General features: G+C 42.7%; 1 protein-coding gene across 7 annotated transcripts in view; it reads left to right on the plus strand.

Moving 5' to 3' along the window:
• Positions 1-20,803, plus strand: part of PBRM1 (polybromo 1) — a 65,824-nt gene that overhangs the window by 41,321 nt on the left and 3,700 nt on the right. For 2 of the 7 annotated variants that reach the window (XM_069967120.1, XM_069967121.1), the window contains exons 19-29: positions 1,512-1,669; positions 1,800-2,066; positions 3,804-3,949; positions 4,036-4,193; positions 5,456-5,639; positions 8,435-8,645; positions 10,629-10,832; positions 11,249-11,453; positions 12,821-12,991; positions 14,320-14,478; positions 19,326-19,396. In XM_069967120.1, coding sequence (XP_069823221.1) covers positions 1,512-1,669; positions 1,800-2,066; positions 3,804-3,949; positions 4,036-4,193; positions 5,456-5,639; positions 8,435-8,645; positions 10,629-10,832; positions 11,249-11,453; positions 12,821-12,991; positions 14,320-14,478; positions 19,326-19,396 — 1,934 coding nt within the window. The remainder of the gene's footprint in view (positions 1-1,511; positions 1,670-1,799; positions 2,067-3,803; positions 3,950-4,035; positions 4,194-5,455; positions 5,640-8,434; positions 8,646-10,628; positions 10,833-11,248; positions 11,454-12,820; positions 12,992-14,319; positions 14,479-19,325; positions 19,397-20,803) is intronic. The other 5 variants (XM_069967123.1, XM_069967125.1, XM_069967127.1 and 2 more) reach the window with 3 other exon arrangements.

Raw genomic sequence — 20,803 nt, forward strand, 5'->3', positions numbered from 1 at the left:
GTGCCCCTGTAGCACTGATCCTGGGTCTTGCTGACAGCCGTTGCCTGTCATTTTCATCACGTACCTGGCTCCTCCAGCTTAAACATCACAGCCCTGCTGAATGGATTGCCTGCTTAACCAGTCAGTAACTGACGAGGTGTCCAGTTGTCAGTCCATCAGCTGGGTGCACGTCACGTTGCAGCTGCAGGAGGCCAGCATCTGTCAGTGAGACCCAAGAGTGGTGCTGCAGGGCACGGAGATGGGTAAATATACTTTATTATGTTCCTGCACCCCCTGTCTTCCTGTCATTTCTTTGTTTTACTGGACTTTTCCTTTTAGTCTAGTTTTTCATAAGAATAAAATGTCCCCATATATAGGATAGTGAGGTTTTCCAACTTAGTGTCACGGTCGTTTATTTATTTATTTTTTTGCAGAAATCAATGGTACAAGCGATTTTAAGAATTAGCCGAAAAATGCATTTTAATCATGAAAAAGCAGTTTGAAGCTCTCCCCCCTGTCTTCATGATTTTCTATGGGGAGGAGAGGGGTGGAGGTAGATGAGGCACCAAAACAGGACAACAAAGAGTTAATTTACAGCTACATCACCGGCTATCTCCTCTGTTAGTCAACGCTGACCTCTCTGACCTCTGATTACTGGCTTTCACATAGCTCCCGCTGTGTAATCCTTTGTTCTCTGCTGCCGACTAATCTCCCTCCTCCCCCCTCCCCTCTTCATAGAACAGTGGGTGGGGGGGACCTGGGGAAAGTCTTTTTGAATGCAGATAATGTAGAGAAAAAAGCGATAAAAAGCCAGAAAAATGGGAATCGATTTCTTTTCCTTAATTACCTTAATGTCGGTATTAGGGAAAAGAGATCGCTCCCCATTTTTCTGGCTTTTTTTTCCGGATATGTATAAGTATCTAAGTATAAGTGTCTTAGTTTTGGTTTTTAAGTGTATCCAGAATTTTTTTTTCTGACAGAGACTTGTCGCTCCCAAAGTATTTTTTTCTGTTTTATTATTTTGAATGCAGATAATGGCATATTTGCCTAATAAACCCAATTACAAAGTTTCTTAAAATCGCCTGTCTGCAAAAAAAAAAAAAAAACTACAGTGACACTTTAAAGTGTTACTGCCATTTATTGAAACTTTTCATATGTCATACGTTTAGATCGCACTGGGTCTCAGTCCTGAGACCCACCGCAATCACTAGTTGTTAGTGGGCAGCATGCTCCACTCCCCTGCAAGATCTGACTTAAAATGACTATTATAGTCTATGAACCAAATGAGGTGGGTCCTGCGGGGGAAGTGAAGCGTGCTGCCTTTAACTACCGATCACAAAAGGGACTCAGGACTAAGACCCGGTACAGTGTAATCTTTTGACATGGCCAGATGACAAAAGTTTAAATAAATGACGATGAAACTTTAAGGTATAAAACAAGCATTTGAAAAAAAAAACTGATGTTTGTCATTTCTGTAATTTTTAGCCCTAAAGAAAGAAAAAAAGGTTAATAAAATTCTGTTTTCCTGGTAGGTGAGAAGTGGTTGTACGGCTGCTGGTTCTATCGTCCCAATGAAACCTTTCATCTCGCCACTCGTAAATTCTTAGAAAAGGAAGTGTTCAAGAGCGACTATTACAACAAGGTGCCTGTAAATAAAATCCTCGGCAAATGTGTGGTGATGTTTGTAAAGGTAAGATTACTTCTCCCTCTTCTGCACTCTTGTTGGCAAGTGCCACATTGTGTCGTCCATGGGAAGCGGCTGACTGCTCATCTCTCTACCCATAGTGACCTTTAACCTTTTCATTTTTCTAATCTTGCAGGAATATTTTAAAATATGCCCCGACAACTTCAGGGATGAGGATGTGTATGTATGTGAATCCCGGTATTCTGCCAAGACCAAATCCTTTAAGAAGATCAAGTTATGGACGATGCCTGTCAGTTCAGTGCGGTACAGGCCCAGAGACATACCCCTGCCCGTGGTGAGGGTGGCCTCAGTGTTTGCACATAAGGATAAGGTAGATGAAGATGCAGCTTCTGAAAACATGGAGGACACGAAGGATGAGGATATTACCATCTGTCTGGAAAAGGTTTGTATCCAGCTTCCTCCATGTTCTTATTATGTTTAGGTCCCCATACACCTTATACTTTTGTCAGCCATACCTGCCAAGGCTCAGCTGTTGGTATAGTTGTATAGGCCTCTCTGACTTGGGAGGGGGGGGGGGGTGTAAGGCGTGATAAGAAAAAAAAAATACTGCCTGACCCCTTTGTTCTGGCAGAGAGACTTCTTGGGAGCCGGTTTGAAATGGGAACTGTTCGGCCGCCAGTTATTGAAGTGTTTTTGTTTTGTGGCTTTAATTCCACGCTCCAAGATATGCCAAATGTAAGCCATTGTGGGAAGGCTTGATCGGGCGCACATGTGAGGGCGCAACAGTCAATGGCCCAGATTTATGAATCTGTGTGAGATAGAAATGTACCTGATTTTTTTTTTTTTATCTCCGACTGATAGAAACCATTGAGCTATGAATGGTTGCTACCTGTCTAAGGGCCTAATTACACAGAGTGATATTCTGCTGAATCAGGCCAATTCAACAAATTATTGTTCCATGTAATAAAGACAACGAACAAACAATAATCACCAGCTGATCTTGTATTTTGATCCTGTCTAAAAAAACATCGTCCTACATCTGATGAACATGTGAAGAAAATAACGTTTATACATACCTGTCCACATTCTCTGGTGTCATCCTGGCTTCTGCCTGAAGCCACCACTTCAGAGCCGGTCTTTGAAGTGACAGGCCGCTCAGCCAATCACTGGCCGAGACGGGACCATGCCCAGGCCAGTTATTGGCTGAGCGGCCTGTTACTTGAGACGACTGGCTCTGCAGTTCTCATGGTGGCTTTAGGCAGAAGCCAGGAAGACACCAGGGAGTGTGGACAGGTATGTATAAACGTTATTATTTTACAATAAAGGCAAGGGCTGCATGGATCTAGCTCGTTTACATTCATTATTGGGCCATGTAATATGGCCCTAAGACTAAAATCTGAAAAAAATCAATGTAAGCAGGAGGCTCTATCCACTCTTGTCCAGTCCCGTCTTATTCCTCTCTGCCTAGTGCATTTTACCATTCTTAAAGAGTCGCTGTCTGAAATCAATAGTCCAGGCGATTTTAAGAAACTTAGTAATTGGGTTTATAAGCCAAATATGCCATTATCTGCATTTAAAAAGCCTTTTCCCAGGTCCCCCCCTCCCTACTCTTTTACATCCACTGCAAAAAATCAGGAAATTGTGACTTGTTGCATAAGACGTACCCAGTCTGTTCTGGGGTGGGGTGGGGGGGCAGGGAGGAGAGTGTTAGCCGACAGCAGATAACAGAGGATTACAGGCACAGAGCTGGGTGACAGCTGTAATCAGAGCTCAGAGAGGTCAGTGCTGACTGTCAGAGGAGATAAAGGGTGAGGTATTTGTAGATTAACTCTTTGTTGTCCTGTTTTGGTCTTTTATTTAGCTCTCTCCAAAGGAGAACAATGAAGACAGGGGGGAGAGCTTCAAACTGCTTTTTCATGATAAAAATGCATTTTTAGGCTAATATACCCAATTACAAAGTTTCTTAAAATCGATTGGACTATTGATTTCTGCAAAAACAAAATTCACGACAGTGACACTTTAAGCTAGGATAAGAATAATGATTTACTCTTCTAAAAAGACCTGCTCCATGTACCTTCTAGTTATATAGAACATTTATTTCATTACAATTGCTGTATGTATTAATGGATCTCGTCTATTATAAGCAATGCTGAATCAGATATTGCTTTTTTTTTTCCAGGAAAAGGAAGATGTACCTGTAGATATGCCCAACGGGGAACCTGGCTGCTACTACTATGAGCAGCTGCGGTACAATGACATGTGGCTAAAGGTTGGGGATTGTGTATTTATCAAGTCACATGGATTAGTGAGGCCACGAGTGGGCAGGTAAGGAAACCATCAGCTGGTGATAAATGCTAAAACTATCCAAGACATTTTACTGATTAAACTTTATAAATTTTCTTCCTTTTTAGAATCGAAAAAATGTGGCTTAGAGACGGAGCCGCCTATTTCTTTGGACCAATATTTATTCATCCCGAGGAGACCATACATGAGCCAACCAAAATGTTCTACAAGAAAGAAGTGTTCTTGAGTAACTTAGAAGAAGCCTGTCCCATGACTTGCATTTTAGGTGGGTTAGACTTATTTCTATATGCTGGATCTGCATTATGTTAGTAGTTGACATTAAGGGTCTGTTTACACATATGGGACACAAAAGTCTGGCGTTTTCTGCATCAGGCTTAAAAATGTCCCTGCAGCGCTGACAGTACGCTGATTTATGTTTTAATTAACAGTTTGGTGATCGCAAACAGTTTTGCAGTCTGTTTTGTTTTTTGGGGTTTTTTTTAGATTCTCTTATTATTATTATTTATTTTTTATTCTCTGTTTAAAGCAATGTAAGGGTATATTCACACGAACGGACTCGCAGCGAGATTCTTGCTGCGAGACCGGCAGGTCCTGGCAGTTCCCACACACTATCCCACACACTTACCTGTCCTCGCTCCACGGGTCCGGCGTCCTGCTCTCCTGTCCGGCCAATCAGTGGCTGTGGCTGGGCAACACACTGATTGGCCGGACGGGAGAGCAGGACGCCGGACCCTTGCAGCGAGGACAGGCAATGTATGCTTACAGCGGGGGAGCCGGGCGGGAGCAGAAGGGGTTAAGGGCGGTAGAATTACATACTCGCTACGGTCGTTCAGACCGCAGCAAGTATATAGTGTGTGGGAACTGCCAGGACCTGCCGGACTCGCAGCGAGAATCTCGCTGCGAGTCCGTTCGTGTGAATATACCCTTATACATATGGCCAAACTGTGGTCCATGCTCTCAGTGGATATTTTCTGTGTTAAAAAAAGAGACCAAACACCTGAAGTCCCAGTCCTTTGCACATTCACACAAGGAAAGACACCTGTTCATCATGCAGGTTGTATATCAACTGAGGGCAAATAACTTAGGCTAATTCTATTATCAGCTGTGCAGCTTACCAGGAGACAATGCTCTTTGTTATGCAACAATTCAGTCAGTATGATGTCACTGTGTGGTTACAGAGGTTTTAATAACGTGTGACAGAAGAGCTGACTATACAATGTGATCACCCAAAGGATACTCTGCTACTGAATGTGGACATGCAGCAGCCATAGACGTGTAGTGAAGGGAGACGCCTATTGGCCATATGTATAAAATGTATTTAAACATAACTTAAAAAAAAAAAAAAAGTATATTGCAAAACTGCTTGCAATCACAACTTCTGCTGATTTCTTAAAAAAAAATGATGACAGTGCCTCTATAAGTCTGCTAACCCCAAGAATTATGAGGGTAGTTCTATGCACTTGCTTATGCATTGCTTTGTTGGCTGGAGGTCCTTATTTACAGAGCATTGTTTTTTGTCTCTTCTAGGAAAGTGTGGGGTTTTATCTTTCAAGGATTTTCTGTCTTGTCGTCCTACGGAAATCCCTGAAAATGACGTACTGCTGTGTGAAAGCCGCTACAATGAGAGTGACAAGCAGATGAAAAGGTTTAAGGGGTTAAAAAGGTTTTCTCTGTCGGCCAAAGTTGTGGATGATGAAATCTATTATTTCAGGTACAACACTACTTTTAGTTTTTGTATGTTTTTTCCAGGGAAAAATTTATTGTTGGCCTATCAGGAAATGTCATTATCATAACACACTCGGCATCCCTACAGATCAGCTGCTTACTGTGAAAGAGCTGGAAGCAGACAGCGCCATCCACTGTGTAGTGGCCAAGAACAGTTACTGCATCTCAGCTCCCATTAAAGTGAATGGTTATATCAATATTAAAGAAATTTGATGAGTATATGTAGTATTTAATGTAATCGCAGTGACCAGATTTGTGGGCGGAAAATCTACCGCTGGGAAATTGGCACCAAAAAACTGTTGGGACTTTTGCTACGGACCCACAGTGTTCTGAAACAAAATCCACATTCATTTCATTGTAGTCTTCCCCATTGAAATTGATGGGGAAATATATCTTCAGCTTATCATATATTGACCAATGATGTGGATTCAAAGGGATTTTCTGTTTACATGCAAGAGGAAACACATGACTGCCGAAGCTAGAAAGTAGTTGTAGTGTTTTATGCAGAATATACACTCGGGTCACCAGGCCCTTTTGCCAGGGACTCCAAAGTGCCACATTCTGGACTATGAGCATCTGGAGGGCCTGATATAAATGTTTATAACCCCTCCCCGTCATTGCCTCCTTGACAATTTTATTTTAATCCAGAGAATCCCTTTAAAATCCACTCTGCATGTCAATTTTCCATGCAGGTTTTTTTTATGCAGCATGTAGAAGAGAACTGTTACCGTTTTATCCCTTTTGCTGGAGGTGTAATACAGATTTATGGGTAGAAATTCTGCAGTGTAAGATATCTACCCTGTGCATCTAGATGAGGGGGAGGGAACCTCTGCTCTCCAGCTGTTGTAAAACGAAAGCTTTGGCTGTCCAGACATGATGGGAGTTGTAGTTTTGCAACAGCTGGTCAACCAAGGTCCCTACCCCTGATCTAGAGGTTCAGTGGACTGCAATAGTATATAGTTCATCTGAATTGGGTAGAAAACTATTTATTATGAATTCTACATCCCCCTCAATAATAATAATAAAAAAAATTGGCCTTGCCTGAAACAGACATTGATAAATGTACTTCTGACATTGAGGAATGAGAAAGGAGAACTCCAGTATATAGACTGAGAAAGGAGAACTCCAGTATATAGACTGAGAAAGGAGAACTCCAGTATATAGACCGAGAAAGGAGAACTCCAGTATATAGACCGAGAAAGGAGAACTCCAGTATATAGACCGAGAAAGGAGAACTCCAGTATATAGACTGAGAAAGGAGAACTCCAGTATATAGACTGAGAAAGGAGAACTCCAGTATATAGACTGAGAAAGGAGAACTCCAGTATATAGACTGAGAAAGGAGAACTCCAGTATATAGACCGATTATATGAACCGATTAAGGTAATGTAACCTGCTGTTAAGCTGCATATTGTACTGAAGGTGCTGCCTTGGGAAGTATGCAGCTTCCTACTAAAAGTGCAGAAATGCAGATAACTGTTTAAAGTAATATTCAGTATTATTGGCATAAAATATCCTTTTCATCATCTTGTGCAGTTGGAGTTTGGGGAAAATCAGAGTCCTTAACCCACTGGTGTCTGACAGGGTAGTGCCTTCTTACTTTTCTTGTAGAAGAAGTCTTCTGTTATACCGCCATGTTAGTGCAGAGGCTGTAGACTAGGGACGGGGAACCTACGGCTTTACAGCTGTTGGAAAACTTCAATTCCCATCATGCCTGGAGAGGCAACAAAGTTTTTGTTTTGACTGCTTGCATGATGGGAATTGTAGTTTTGTCACAGCTGGAGGGTGGTAGGTTACCCACCCCCTGGTCTAGACATTCCCTAACAAGCAGGGCATACATTTCTACCGGCTTCTCTGCAGTAAACAGAGGATCACTGTGCAGAGACCTGAGCATTGTTAACCATCAGCACTACCTAGGTGAGCATGCTCATTGCTATACTCTTAAAGGATAGGGGAAAACTATGGGGGACAACTATGAGACTGTATGGTGGCGTTTTGGGTCTAGTGTCTGACGTCCGTGCCCCATGGGGATCTTTAAATTGGCGCCCTGGCTCCTTTGTTGTAAATGGATCACGTGGTTGTCACGTGATCTGCAGTTCCATTCATTCTTTATGGAGCCAGCAGAAAGAGCCGAGTGCTGTATAGAGGTCGGACCCCCTGTGATCTCATACTTGTCCCTTGCCTAATAGAGCCCCGTTTACACGGAGCAAGAACGACTGAATTGTCCGCCGTGGAATGGCGCCAGCCTATGGGAGGCTTGCGCGGCTCCTCTCCCCGCGATGAAGAATGAATATGTTCATGTGTGAACGGGGCCTAAGGTTAAATCACAAAACCCCTTTAATACCAGGTAGTGACATACTATGTGATTAAATTATATAGTTCTTCATGGATAGTTTTTTTTTTCTTTTTTAAATATGCTTTTATTTTTAAAATTTAATTGTTCTAAAAAAAAAAAAAAGAAACATCATAATCTTTATAGGAAACAGCTTTGAGTCTGTCCGCCGCATTCAGTGTACATTGCACATAGATTTGTTTGGATGCAAAAATTATAATGCTGGTTTCATTGATCTATAAAACACCTATTGTCTTAGGGGGACAGTAGCATTTCAAGTGTATAAGTATCTGCTGGATATAGCATTGTCTTATCGATGTATTGTCGGGGGCTGAATGGTTGTTATATACTACAACTATCTAGTGGAAGCGTCCCCCCACCACATCCCTACTGAAGACCAGCACTGGATATAAGCAAGTAAATACAATTGTACTTGTTTGTTTTCTTAGGAAACCTATTGTCCCTCAGAAGGAACCATCTCCACTCTTGGAGAAGAAGATCCAAGATTTGGAAGCAAAATTTGCGGAGTTGGAGGGCGGTGATGATGATATTGAAGATATGGGGGATGAGGATGGAGAGATGCTGGAGGCACCGTCTCTTCCGCAGCTCCAAACTCCAATGTCTGGTGAACTAGATCTCATGCAATACACCCCCCAACAGGTAAAGGACAGAACGCAGAGGAGAATATACACATCTATCTTGTACCTGAGCAATGTTGATGGGTTCATATTGTTGAGAAGTACATATAACCCACATCAGGCTTACACATTATGCAATGACCAGATACCATACAGCCAGAACCTCAGACCAGGTTTAACATATGTTTATCCCCCAGGGCCATAAAGTGGACTTAACATTAGATATTGGAAGTGATATGGTTCTATGTTTTGTTCCCCCTGTTTACTCATTGTGCAGGTAACGTTTTTATTGTGTTTGTCTATCGCGTTCACACTGAAAATGGACAAAGTTTTATGACCGAAATTTATTTATTTATTTTTATTTATTTTTTACACTTTTGTGTGGGATTTTGTTTTTTTCCCCCATTTTGACCCAAGTACCTGGCAAACTAGATGGACCCAGTGGTCTTTTTCTGCTAAAAATCTTCTATGTTTAGCCTTGAGCGCCATAGTGGCATCACCAGAGTGACCCCATAGACATGTGACATGTGGATTCCTCTGTGGTCAGGACATGTTTAGCATTGTGGCACTTTCACCAGAAGATGCAGACAGGCCCATTCGCTTCAATGGCTAGTGACTTGTACAGTGGGAGTCCCAGAAGTCAATCTTATAACGACTTATATCGTAAAGTTATGGCATGTCCTTACAGTAACCCTTAATGAGATGGTAATATCTTTCAAAGTACGATATAGTACTACCAGTATGGCGTACCCTTCATCAAACCAACTGACTCAGTTTTAGCAGGAGTAAAAGTAAAGTAAGAGAGTAAATAAAGGGCCACAGTAGTAACGGGTCACCATAGTCCACTGGCTCCAAATCTTCCTACATTTATCACGGTTTACAATGGAGACCATGGTTGTGTCTGTAGCATAATATCTCAACAATGAATATGCGTATGGTTGGAAAAAGATAGTCTCCTAAATACTATAGGAGCCTAGCCAAATTTGATTTGTAGTTCAATCAGTTTTTACAATAAAGGCGTTGATAAAACCTATGAGGATTGTCCCTCCTGCACTAAGTGATGTATGGCAGCTATTTGAAGTACTCTGGCAAAAAAAAAAAATTCTTTTAAATCAACCAGTGTCAGAAAGTTATATAGATTTATAACTTACTTCTATTTAAAAATCTCCAGTCTTCCAGTAATTATCAGCTGCTGTATGTCCTGCAGGGAATGGTGTATACTTTCCAGTCTGTCACAGTGCTTTCTGCTGCCTCCTCTGTCCATGTCAGGAACTGTCCAGAGCAGGAGAGGTTTTCTCTGGGTACTTGCTGCTGCTCTGTACAGTTCCTGACATGAACCGAGGTGCCAGCAGAGTGCATTGTCTTAGACTGGAAGGAATACACCATTTCCTACAGGGCATACAGCAGCTGATAAGTGCTGGAAGACTTGAGATTTTTAAATAAAAGTAGTTTACAAATCTGTATACCTCTGAATTGATTTGAAGTAAAAAATGTTTAGTTCCCTTTTTAAATGTATAGGCCAAGTATCCCCTAAGTAAGTGTCATATGCCATAGAGACGAGAGTTCTCCTGTATGATATCCTTGTGCCTTTTAAGAACCCAAGTGTTGAGAAGTAGTTTGGCTTTGATTAAGATTACATAAGAGTATAGTATAATGCTCCAGTTGTGTTAATAATAAAACAGCTCAAAGTGAATGGTGCCTAATAGACTATTGGTACCCGAAAGGCTTTTCCATTTTCTGTGTGATGCGCTGTCATTGGCAGGGTGCTTTCTGCTCATTTTCCAGCATTATAAGTTGGGGTTCCATGTTTGTTGCCGAGTCTTGGTTTGCAGAGGCTTTGCAGCTTGGACGGAATTAAGAAAAGCAGCAATACCACGTATATACTTATATATACTTACGTATGTTGTCTCATAGCTCATGCTATTCCCTGTCTGAACGAAGAGTTTCTTTCTTACAAATGCAGAATTTTTTTTTTTGTTAATCCTTTTTTAAAACAATAAATCAGGCCGCCGCACCACCAAGCTCCCCCCGATGCACCGACGACCTGACGCCAGGGGTCAGGCTGCCCTCCCCTCCCTCATTGACGCAAGGGGGAAACCTAACAGAGGCAGAACCCACTGAGACACCCAGTGACAGACAAACGAAAGATGGCGAACCAGGGGAGACAGTGGACAGCAAATTACCCAAACAATTGTTAGACAACGGAAAGGTAAACTGAGAGCCGAGGTCAAGCCCACTGCTTTTTTTTTCCAGTATTTAGATACTACTAGTAATCTCTTCTCTCTGGGCTGGGAGGGCGGACAGCGTGGTATTGCTGCTTTGACGTGGCTGTGCTTGCGTATCTGCTGAATGTCTTCCTAGCTTGTTGTTGTTGTTTTTTTTTTTCCTTATGTGTCTCCATTTCCTAGATCTCATCTAACATAGAACCATACCGAAACTGTCCACTCTCTAACCACGGATAGCATAAGACTGCCTGGTGTCAGCAACAGCCACCGAACAAAAAAAAAAAAAAAAACATTGGCTTTTCCACTGGGTTTCAGTAATTCTGAACGATCATTTTTATTTAGAGCAGTGTTAATTTTTAGTATGGCCCAAAAGAAATATCTAACGTTTTCTCCTTTCTAGTCGACGCCTGGAAAGTCCGGCAAGAATAGCGCCAAGAAGGAAGGAGGCAAGAGGAAGATTAACATGAGCGGATACATTCTGTTTAGTAGTGAGATGAGGGCAGTGATAAAAGCTCAGCATCCAGACTACTCCTTTGGGGAACTTAGCAGATTGGTAGGAACAGAATGGCGGAACCTTGAGGCCACAAAGAAAGCAGATTATGAAGGTAAAGTACGGATCTGACTGCACCTCAACCTTCCTTCATAATCTGTCAATGGTAATATGAGGGCAAAAAAAAAAAAAGCTCTGATGGATCCAACCTATAATGTTTAAAGTTTACCTCTTACAGACAGCTGCTGATGTGTCAGAGTCTTGTGAGGGTCTTGGCTGCTGAGCCCCCCACAAATCACTAGCGTAAAGGGACAGAAATGTTCACCTGAGTGTCCTGTCCCTTTGTTTCTGTTTTCACTTTCCTTGGAAAAGTTGTATTATAACAATCAGTGTGGGGATCAGCAGCCAGACCCCAACCGTGGGACCATGGGTCTCCAAACTGCGTCCCTTCAGCTGTTGCAATACTACATTTCTCATCATACCTGGACAGCTAAATCCAAAGGGTTAGCTGTGCGGGCATGATGGGAATTGTGGTTTTGCAACAGCTGGAGGGCCGCAGTTTGGAGACCCATGGATCACAGTATTTAAGTGTCATAGGCATTTTAAAGAAAGTTTAAAGACACCTAATTTATCAAATTAAACAACTGCATATATTCTAGCATCACTGTTAGGGTGGGTTAACACTACAGAATCCGTGCGGATAAGTTCCATTGCTCGTACCAGCTCACGGCCGCACAGATCTCCGCCCGTGCTGTAGACATCATTCTGTGGCCGGGCGGATTCCGCCTTCTGCCCAAAGAACAGACATGTCAATTCTTATGGCGGAATTCACCCGCCCATAGAATTGAGTCTATGGGACGGCGCAGAGATGCGCGCCGCCATGAGGGGGTATGAGCGGAATCCGTCGGAACTTATCAGTGTGGATTTCATCGTGTGAACCCACCCTTAAAGGAGAACTCTTGACTGGGGTGGTTTTTGGCAGAGTGCTGGGGAGGAGGAAGATGAAAGAAGTAACATGCTTTCACCTCCCCCGCTCCAGTGCTGATGCCGGTATCCCGCAGCTCTGGTCCCAGCCACTTCTGGGTCTGAGTGGGGACCTGGGCAATGACATGTTAGGCCCACTCAGCTGAGCAGACCTGGCACGTCACGTCCAAGGTCCCCACTCCGGGGATCGGGGGACCAGACCTGCGGGATACTGGCACCAGCGCTGGAGCAGGGCAGGTGAGAGCATGTTACTACTTTCATCCTCCCCAGCACTGGCAAAAATCAGCCCAGCCTGCAGTTTTTCTTTAATTGTGGACAAGATGTCATGTCAAAAGATAATTTACTTACCTGATGCTTTCGGTCCCCATACACTTTAATCAGAAGTTGGCCAGCTGACTGTCTGCAGTGTATGGCAGTCTCCTGCCTGTCATTGGTATGACAGGCCCTAGACTTCAGACACAAGACTTCATTAAATCAATGTATATTTGTTTTTTACAGAACGTGCTGCCAAAGTAGCAGAGCAGCAAGAAAGGGAACGAGCGGCCCAGCAACAACAACAGCAGCAGAACTCTTCTCCCAGAGCAGGTACTCCTGTGGGAGCTCTGATGGGGGTTGTGCCTCCACCAACACCAATGGGAATGATTAACCCACAGATGACACCAGCCTCAGGTAACTAGTCATGAATGTGTAGAGGTGGCAGAAGTACATGACTTTATTAGCATTGTTTCATTAGACATTACTGAGGTGTGACAAACATTGGCGTTGAATTGATGACTCTGAGCTTAGTACATATTTGCTCTCATGGTTTATTGTTATGGGATGTATAGGTAATAGCTATATTGTCCATTGCTAGTGGGTAAAATTTACTTGGCCGTCAAAGGTAAATCAACTAATATTATACACTACACACTCTCCCTATCCCTCTATATCAGGGTTAGGAAACCTTCGGCCCTCCAGCTGTTGCAAAACTACAATTCCCATCGTGCCTGGACAGCCAAAGCTTTGCTTTGTCTGTCCAGGCATGATGGGAATTGTAGTTTTGCAACAGTTGGAGAGCCGAGGTTCCCAACCCCGACCTATAGGTCATAGACTTTGTGCTGTATTCAGTCATTAGTTTATATTGGTTTACATGGCATTGGATCTGTGAGCATAACGTATTAGTCGGGGGTTCGCACAGCTGTAGGTCTGGATCTCTCATAGATGCAATATTGATTTGAGCTGGATTTTATAGATCAGCTTATGGTCCAGGTATTAAAACAGTAATATAGATGCCAAATTTCTCCCATATTACAGCCATGGGAATTTTCTAGAGCACTTCTCATTTGTTGACTACATGACCTGTCATTGTTTTCTTTGCAGTGTATTAGGAGTCCTGTACAGCAATGTAAGGTCATCCTTCCATGATATGTCTGTGCTTATTGTTAATACCAGGGATGATTGTATTGGGTTTAGTGTTACTTGTTGCTGTGTGTTTTCACAATTGGCACAGACTTTGCCATTGAGAGACAATCTCCCTGATCAGTGCTTGTCCTGTGTTAAAGGACTCTAAATTTAATAAACGTTGAAGGGATTTTCTATGTTAGTTCCTGTATGTGATGTGGTCACATTAGACCCATGGAGCTTCCATCTTTAAGTAGATAGACCTGACCCAACATTTAAATCCTGGAAAATCCCTTTAAATATTACAGATATAAAACTTCCCAGAAATGTTACAATTGGTCTGGTCACACGACCTTTGGTGGCCTTGGAGACTCCACTTTTAGTCTGATCATTGTTATAATGGAGGAACCAATCTAGGCATCAAATAATTTCCATCCTGCCATGATGTAGCTATTAACATGACATGTTTTGATTTTTTTTTTTTAAATGCTAACTCATATTTGTATATGTTCACAACATTAATGTCACCAATCTAACGCCATTTTTTCTATCATTTTAGTGCATGTTTGTATTAATCCATTATATTGCATGGTATTGATGCATGTTTGTTCTTCAAGGCATGATAGGGGGCTATCCGCCAGGCCTGCCACCCATGCAGGGCCCAGTTGATGGCATTGTTAGCATGGGCAGCATGCAGCCTCATCATCATGGGGTGTTACCACCTCCCCACCTCCTTCCACCAGGTATACCAGGCATCCCGGGCATCTCACTGCAGGGTAAGAACATCATCAATCACTCACCTCCATTTCACCTCTCACTTCAGATGTTTGTGTGTGTACAGAACCACTGCTAGAGAGATTATCACAGCAGCTATAATAAACCCTTGTTCATTTCTGTTCTTATATGGTTCTCGCCAGGTTAAAGGGAATCTGTCACTTGGTTTATTCTGCCTTAAATGAGGGCACCATAAACTAGTGATATACATGCTGAACATATCTGTTGATTACTTACATCATTTTGTTCATGTTCAGCCATTCTCCTAATATGCAGGAGAATAGAATTCCTGCCACAACCCCTCCCCCCTCCAGCTGCTGATTGACAGGTGACTGCCTATACACAGCATGGATAGATAACTGACAATCAGCAGATGGTGGGTGGAGTTTTCTGCTTCTCATGAATATTGAGGACTACTGGGCTCATGCACATAATGGAGAGGACTACTTATTGTCCATGTTATTCAGGAGGAGATCTGTAAGTGATACATCATTCTGTTCAGCTTCTATGTGACTAGTTTATGCTACTGAGATAGGACACCGTAAATCTGTTAACAGTCTCTTTTAGACTTTTAGACCTAATTTTGAGTAAAAAAATAATAATTTCTGTATTTACACCTGCACAAAAATATTGATTCCTTGTCTAGTGCGTGTGAAATGGTTCTCTAGTAATCTGCACATTTTTGATGCTCTCTTGTAATGGTCAGAGCATTAGGTGGTTGGATAGAATTCCTGCACCTGATGGCAGTGTGTGGGCTACTAGAAGAACATGTGATCCATAGGTGGAGACTCTGTACTTTACATGGGGGTAGACTTTTCTCCTCTGTTTCCCAAATGTGGAATTTTGAGTTTTCTTGTGAAGGCTAAGATTGCATTAAAAGGTACCTTTTAATACCCTTGAAAAATCTTTGGACTTTAAAAAACTATGGGCGCGTCATAACTTTATGGTTTGTCAGTGTCTGAATGTTCAGAATGTGTTGCTGACGGCTAGTTCTCTCCACTATCCATGATGGTCCGATAGACTTACATTATAGGACCATCTCGGTCACATGTCACAGAGTGGGTGATGGGGCAGAGAATGCACTAAGCTTGGCCTCTTCCTGGCTCATTCTGAACGCCCAGAACCCGACCAACCATAACTTGTGACGTGTCTCTCTCAAAAGTTTTTTGAAAACTTTGTGTCCATTTTAAGGAACCAAAGTATTAATCAGAAAAGAGCAGATGTGGATGTTCTCATCCAGTTATGAGAGTAGTCGGATATAGGAGTAAAACATAACACAAGGTGACAAGAAGCATTGTGTATCTGGCATATTAAATGTATGCAGTACCGTAAAAGATGTCTGTTTTGCCTTTGATATCCTCTTATAGAAGAAACGTGAGTATGTTTGTGTCCTGGATGTACTTGTTTTTGATCACTTTTATGTGTATTTTTTATGTATATTGGATAATCTCATAACCCAGCATGTATCAGGTCCAGTTGATGATGGATTAAAAGAAAATGTCAGCAATATATTGCCTCAGATCCCAAGCATAATTAAAAAAAAAAAAAAAAACAACACTTTAAGGGTAGCTTCAAACGTACCGGATCTGCAGCAGATTTCACGCTGCGAGTTTGCATTTTCATTCCACTGCAGATATGTGACCCGGCCCCTTTAACCCCCTGCCGCCCGGAGCATACATTACCTGCTCGGCGCCGCGGCTGTGTGTGAGGCTCCCGGCTCCCCTCGCTCCCCATTAGCCAATCAGTACACTGGGCTGTGTTCGGCGGGGGGGTTAAAGGGGCCAGGTCACATCTGCAGTGAGTATGTGACCCCATAGGACTTCACTATACCAGGATCCGCAGCTGATTTTGCTGCAAACTCGCTGCGTGAAATCTGCTGCGGATCCGGTACATGTGAAGCTACCCTAAAAAACTTTTTGAAAATCAGGTTCAAGGTGTGACCTGGGCTGGAGTCAGTTTGCGCAAAAAAATCATCTACCATTGCAAAAATTACACGGCCAATAGCCATATCAGAGGACCAGCAATTTGTGGTATAACGCACGTGGTTTGCAGCTCAGGAATGGGCTCAGAGGCACACAACAGCCCCATGTGACCCCAGCTTAAATGTGCACGTTATCTACTCGCCACGTAACTAACCAACTTTAACATGCAACTTAAAGTTAGACTCTTGTGCTACACGTTTGCTTCTAACCATTTGCAAAGGCTAGGCTTAAAGGGGTACTCTCATCCCAACTAATTAGTTATACTTGTAGGGTTCGTTAAGGTAGATATTTTTGCAAATACAACCTTTTAGTAAACGTGCCTCTTTCTTCTGATATGCTGCTCTTTTTCTCCCAGTGTTGATATCTCATTGTCTAGGTTACCAACTACCACTCTGCTCTAAAAGCAGTGGTCTGGGAGGTGAATATATAGCTATAATGTAGCTGTATAGAGAGATGTAGTGTATATATACTGTATAATATAAATATACTATACTATAGCTATATACACAGCAGCCATACTACCACTGCTTTTAGAGCACAGTGGTAATCGGTAGTCTATACAACGAACTGTCAACCAGGGGTGATAGAGCAGCATATCAGGAGAAGACATGTTTGCTAAATTAATGTATTTGCAAAAGCACAATTACAAGCGGTTGCAGCTCTGTTAGGCTCAGTGCACACGGAGCAAAAGTGGCGGTCATTATGACAGCGAGGCTGGCGGCATTCTGCAGCAGAGAATTCCGATGCGGAATGCCGCCACCCTCCCCTTCATAATGACAGTCTATGGGAGGCTCGCGTGCCTCCTCTCTCCGCGCTGAAGAATGAACATGGAATGCCGCCACTTTTGCTCTGTGTGCACAGAGCCTTAGCTTGGTGTCTCACAATCCATCGCCATTATTATTATTATTATTGTTGTTTTTTTATTTTTATTTTTTTAAAGTCCCATGATTCAAGAGCCCTGTAGACTCCTAAAGGGTTAAGGTACAGAATGTAACATAAAATTTAGTAAAGTAAATGACAAACTGGTACATAGGAAAAGAGGGCTTACAATCCCATGAAAAAACTCATGCAGTGGGTCCATTTATTTTAATAGAAGTCCTGTGAAGTTCAAAACGGGCAGAAAGGGGGGGAATGGTGCGTTCACTTAATAAAAAAAAAAGTATACTTACCTGTCCCTGTGCCTCTGTTGTGCTCCTCCCGCCTTTCGCTGTTGACCGCCTGATGTCAATTTCAGCTGGAATCTAGGTACCCGCCTCTTTCTGCTGCAACGCCATGGCCCAGCTGAGCGTTTGCCACCTCAACCAGTCTGTGACTGGGATGGTGTCCTATCCCAGTCACTAATTGGCTAAGCGTGCAATTGCTCAGCCAGGCACGTGACGTTGCAGTTGGAAGACCTGTGGGAGGCCGGCGGCTGTCAGCTGGACCCGAGAGTGGCGCTGCGAGTCACAAGGACGGGTAAGAACACTTATGGGAAAATTTATCAAACTGCTGTAAATTAGAATTGTCTTAGTAACCTCTAGCAACCTATCAGATTCCACCTTCCATTTTTTAAAGAATCCGTGAGGAATGAAAAGTGGAATCTGGTTGCTAGGGGCAACTACGACAATTCAACTTTACACCAGTTTGATGATATTAGTTTATTATTTTCCCGCACCCCTCTGCCTTCGTATTTTTTTTTTTTTTTTTTTTAAAGGAACTTCTCCTTTAATGGTCTGAACAGGGGCCGGTGCACTACATTATATTGAGATTGGCTAAATAAGTGTGTATGTGCTGGATGAATGCGAGCAGGTCATTAAAAAGGCTGTCTAGGATTAGAAAAACATGTCCGCTGCGGACTTTGCTTCTGCCATGAGAGTTATTAGAAGCCGCAATCTCTACAACATACGGCTGTGGTGCTCCGGGAGGAAACTCATGCTTCCCTTTCAGAATTTGTTTAAAGTTTTAGCTAACGTCTGACGCATTATAGAGATTTGTGAGAAATTTGGATTAGTGGGGGGTCCAGATACTGAGAATGCTAGAACAAAGTGGTCAGAGATTCTCCGCACAAGAGAAGAAGGGGCAAAGCACCCAGCTGAGCACCGCTGCATCTTCCTTCTAGTTATCATTGGGGGCCTCAGCACAGTACAGGCTCTTAGCATAGATCTGCACTGGCTCATATGCTAGAGTATTTGGTCAGTGGTTGTCTTTCATGGACAATCCCTTTTAATGGTTGGATAACTGTCAGTCTAAATTTTTTAGGCATTTTGTGTCAAGAGATTTTGGAACTCTGTGAATGTTCAAACGAATTTTAGTATAGTATTAATACAACTGTGTGTGTGTATATATATATATATATATATATATTTATTTATTTATTAAAGAGGCTGGCCACCTTTCTATCTTTTTTATTGAAATTAACAGCAGTGAATAGCAGTGAGTTAATAGTGAGGCCCTTGGTCTCTGCTGCAGCTCCACCCGTCTCCGGTGCCCTGTTCTGCTGTTCGGCTCCTCTATCCCTACATGGCATCCAGTAAGGAGGGATGTGACTAAACACATTACTGTGCCCTATCACTGCGCCAGCTTATTGTATAGCTATGGAGGAGGCACAGGTTCCTCCAAAGGCGAGGCGACAAGAGGGGACAGGCGTCCAGAGAGGGGTGGAGCTACAGAATGGGGTCACAGTAGAGAGTTGGTGCTTGATTGTAATCACTGCTCTGAATTTTAATAAACTAAATAGGGGCCACCTCCTTTTAAATAGTAAATATTTGTATATAACCTCTAGATTTTTGGGGACCTTAAAATAAAATAAAAAGCTGTCTAACGTTGTATCTCATAAAGGTTTGGAGTATGTATAAGGTCACTGTTAATTCTCTGTGTATTCTTTTCAGGTGTCCTGGCACAAGGTGTACCTTCCATGGTAGGATCACCTGCAGGGGCAAATAACCCTTACAATCAGCAGGTAAGTCTAGCTCCACAGTGTGCTGTCAGGGTAATAGGTATCAGCTGCTAATCTGCCATACCTTGTGCAGACAGGCAGATGGTTATTAACCCCTTAAGGTCAAAGCCAATTTTCGTTTTTGCGCTTTTGCTTTTTCCATTTTATGTTTAAAAGTCCATAGCGCTTGCATTTTTTCACCTAGAGACTTATATGAGCGCTTATTTTTTGCGAAACCAATTGTACTTTGCAATTACAGGCATAATTTTTCCATAAAATATGTTGTGAAACCGGAAAAAAATCATTTGCGCTGTCAAATTGAAAAAAAAAACGAATTTGTTTTGATTTCGGGGAGTTTTGCATTTACGCCTTTCGCCCTATGGTAAAACTGACTTGTTATGCATGTTCCTCAAGTCGTTACGATTACAACGATATATAACATGTATAACTTATATTGTATCTGATGGCCTGTAAAAAATTCAAACCATTGTTAACAAATATATGTCACTTAAAATCGCTCCATTCCCAGGCTTATAGCGCTTTTATCCTTTGGTCTATGGGGCTGTGCGAGGTGTCAGTTTTTGCGCCATGATGCGTTCTTTCTACCGGTACCTTGATTGCGCATATACGACTTTTTGATCGCTTTTTATTACATTTTTTCTGGATTTGATGCGACCACAAATGCGCAATTTTGCACTTTGGGATTTTTTTGCGCTTACGCCGTTTACCGTGCGAGATCAGGAATGTGATTAATTAATAGTTCGGGCGATTACGTGTGCGGTGATACTAAATATGTTTATTAATTTATTTATTAATTTATATTTATAAAATGGGAAAAGGGGGGTGATTTGGACTTTTATTAGGGGAGGGGATTTTTTATTAATAAAAACACTTTTTTACTTTTTTTTTTTTACATACACTAGAAGCCCCCCTGGGGGGCTTGTATATATACATAGCACTGATCTCTCATGGAGATCAATGCTGTGTATATACACAGCAAAGATCCATTTGATCGGTCATAGATTGCTATGGCCTGCTGCAGGCCACAGCAATCTATTGCCGAGCCGGGATCAGCGTCATTCCGACGCTGAGGCCCGGCACGGGCAGAAGAACGGATCTCCTCCCCGCGATCGCATCGCGGGGGGGAGATCCGTGCCACTAGACACCAGGGATGCACGGAGGAAAGCACTTCAATGCAGCTGTCAGGTTTGGCAGCTGCATTGAAGGGCTTAATTAGCCGGCGCGGCAACGGGACCCGCGCCGGCTAATAGAGGCACTGCCCGGCTGCAGATTGCAGCCGGGATCGGTGCCGTTCAGAGCGGGGTCCCGGCGGGACCCCGCTCTGAACACCCCCTGCGGCACCATGACGTATCAGATACGTCATGGGTCACTAAGGGGTTCCTATTTGGAATAGGTAGGCCCTATCCAAAG

Source organism: Dendropsophus ebraccatus, chromosome 4 (genome assembly GCF_027789765.1).
Source record: "Dendropsophus ebraccatus isolate aDenEbr1 chromosome 4, aDenEbr1.pat, whole genome shotgun sequence".
Classification (NCBI taxonomy): domain Eukaryota; kingdom Metazoa; phylum Chordata; class Amphibia; order Anura; family Hylidae; genus Dendropsophus; species Dendropsophus ebraccatus.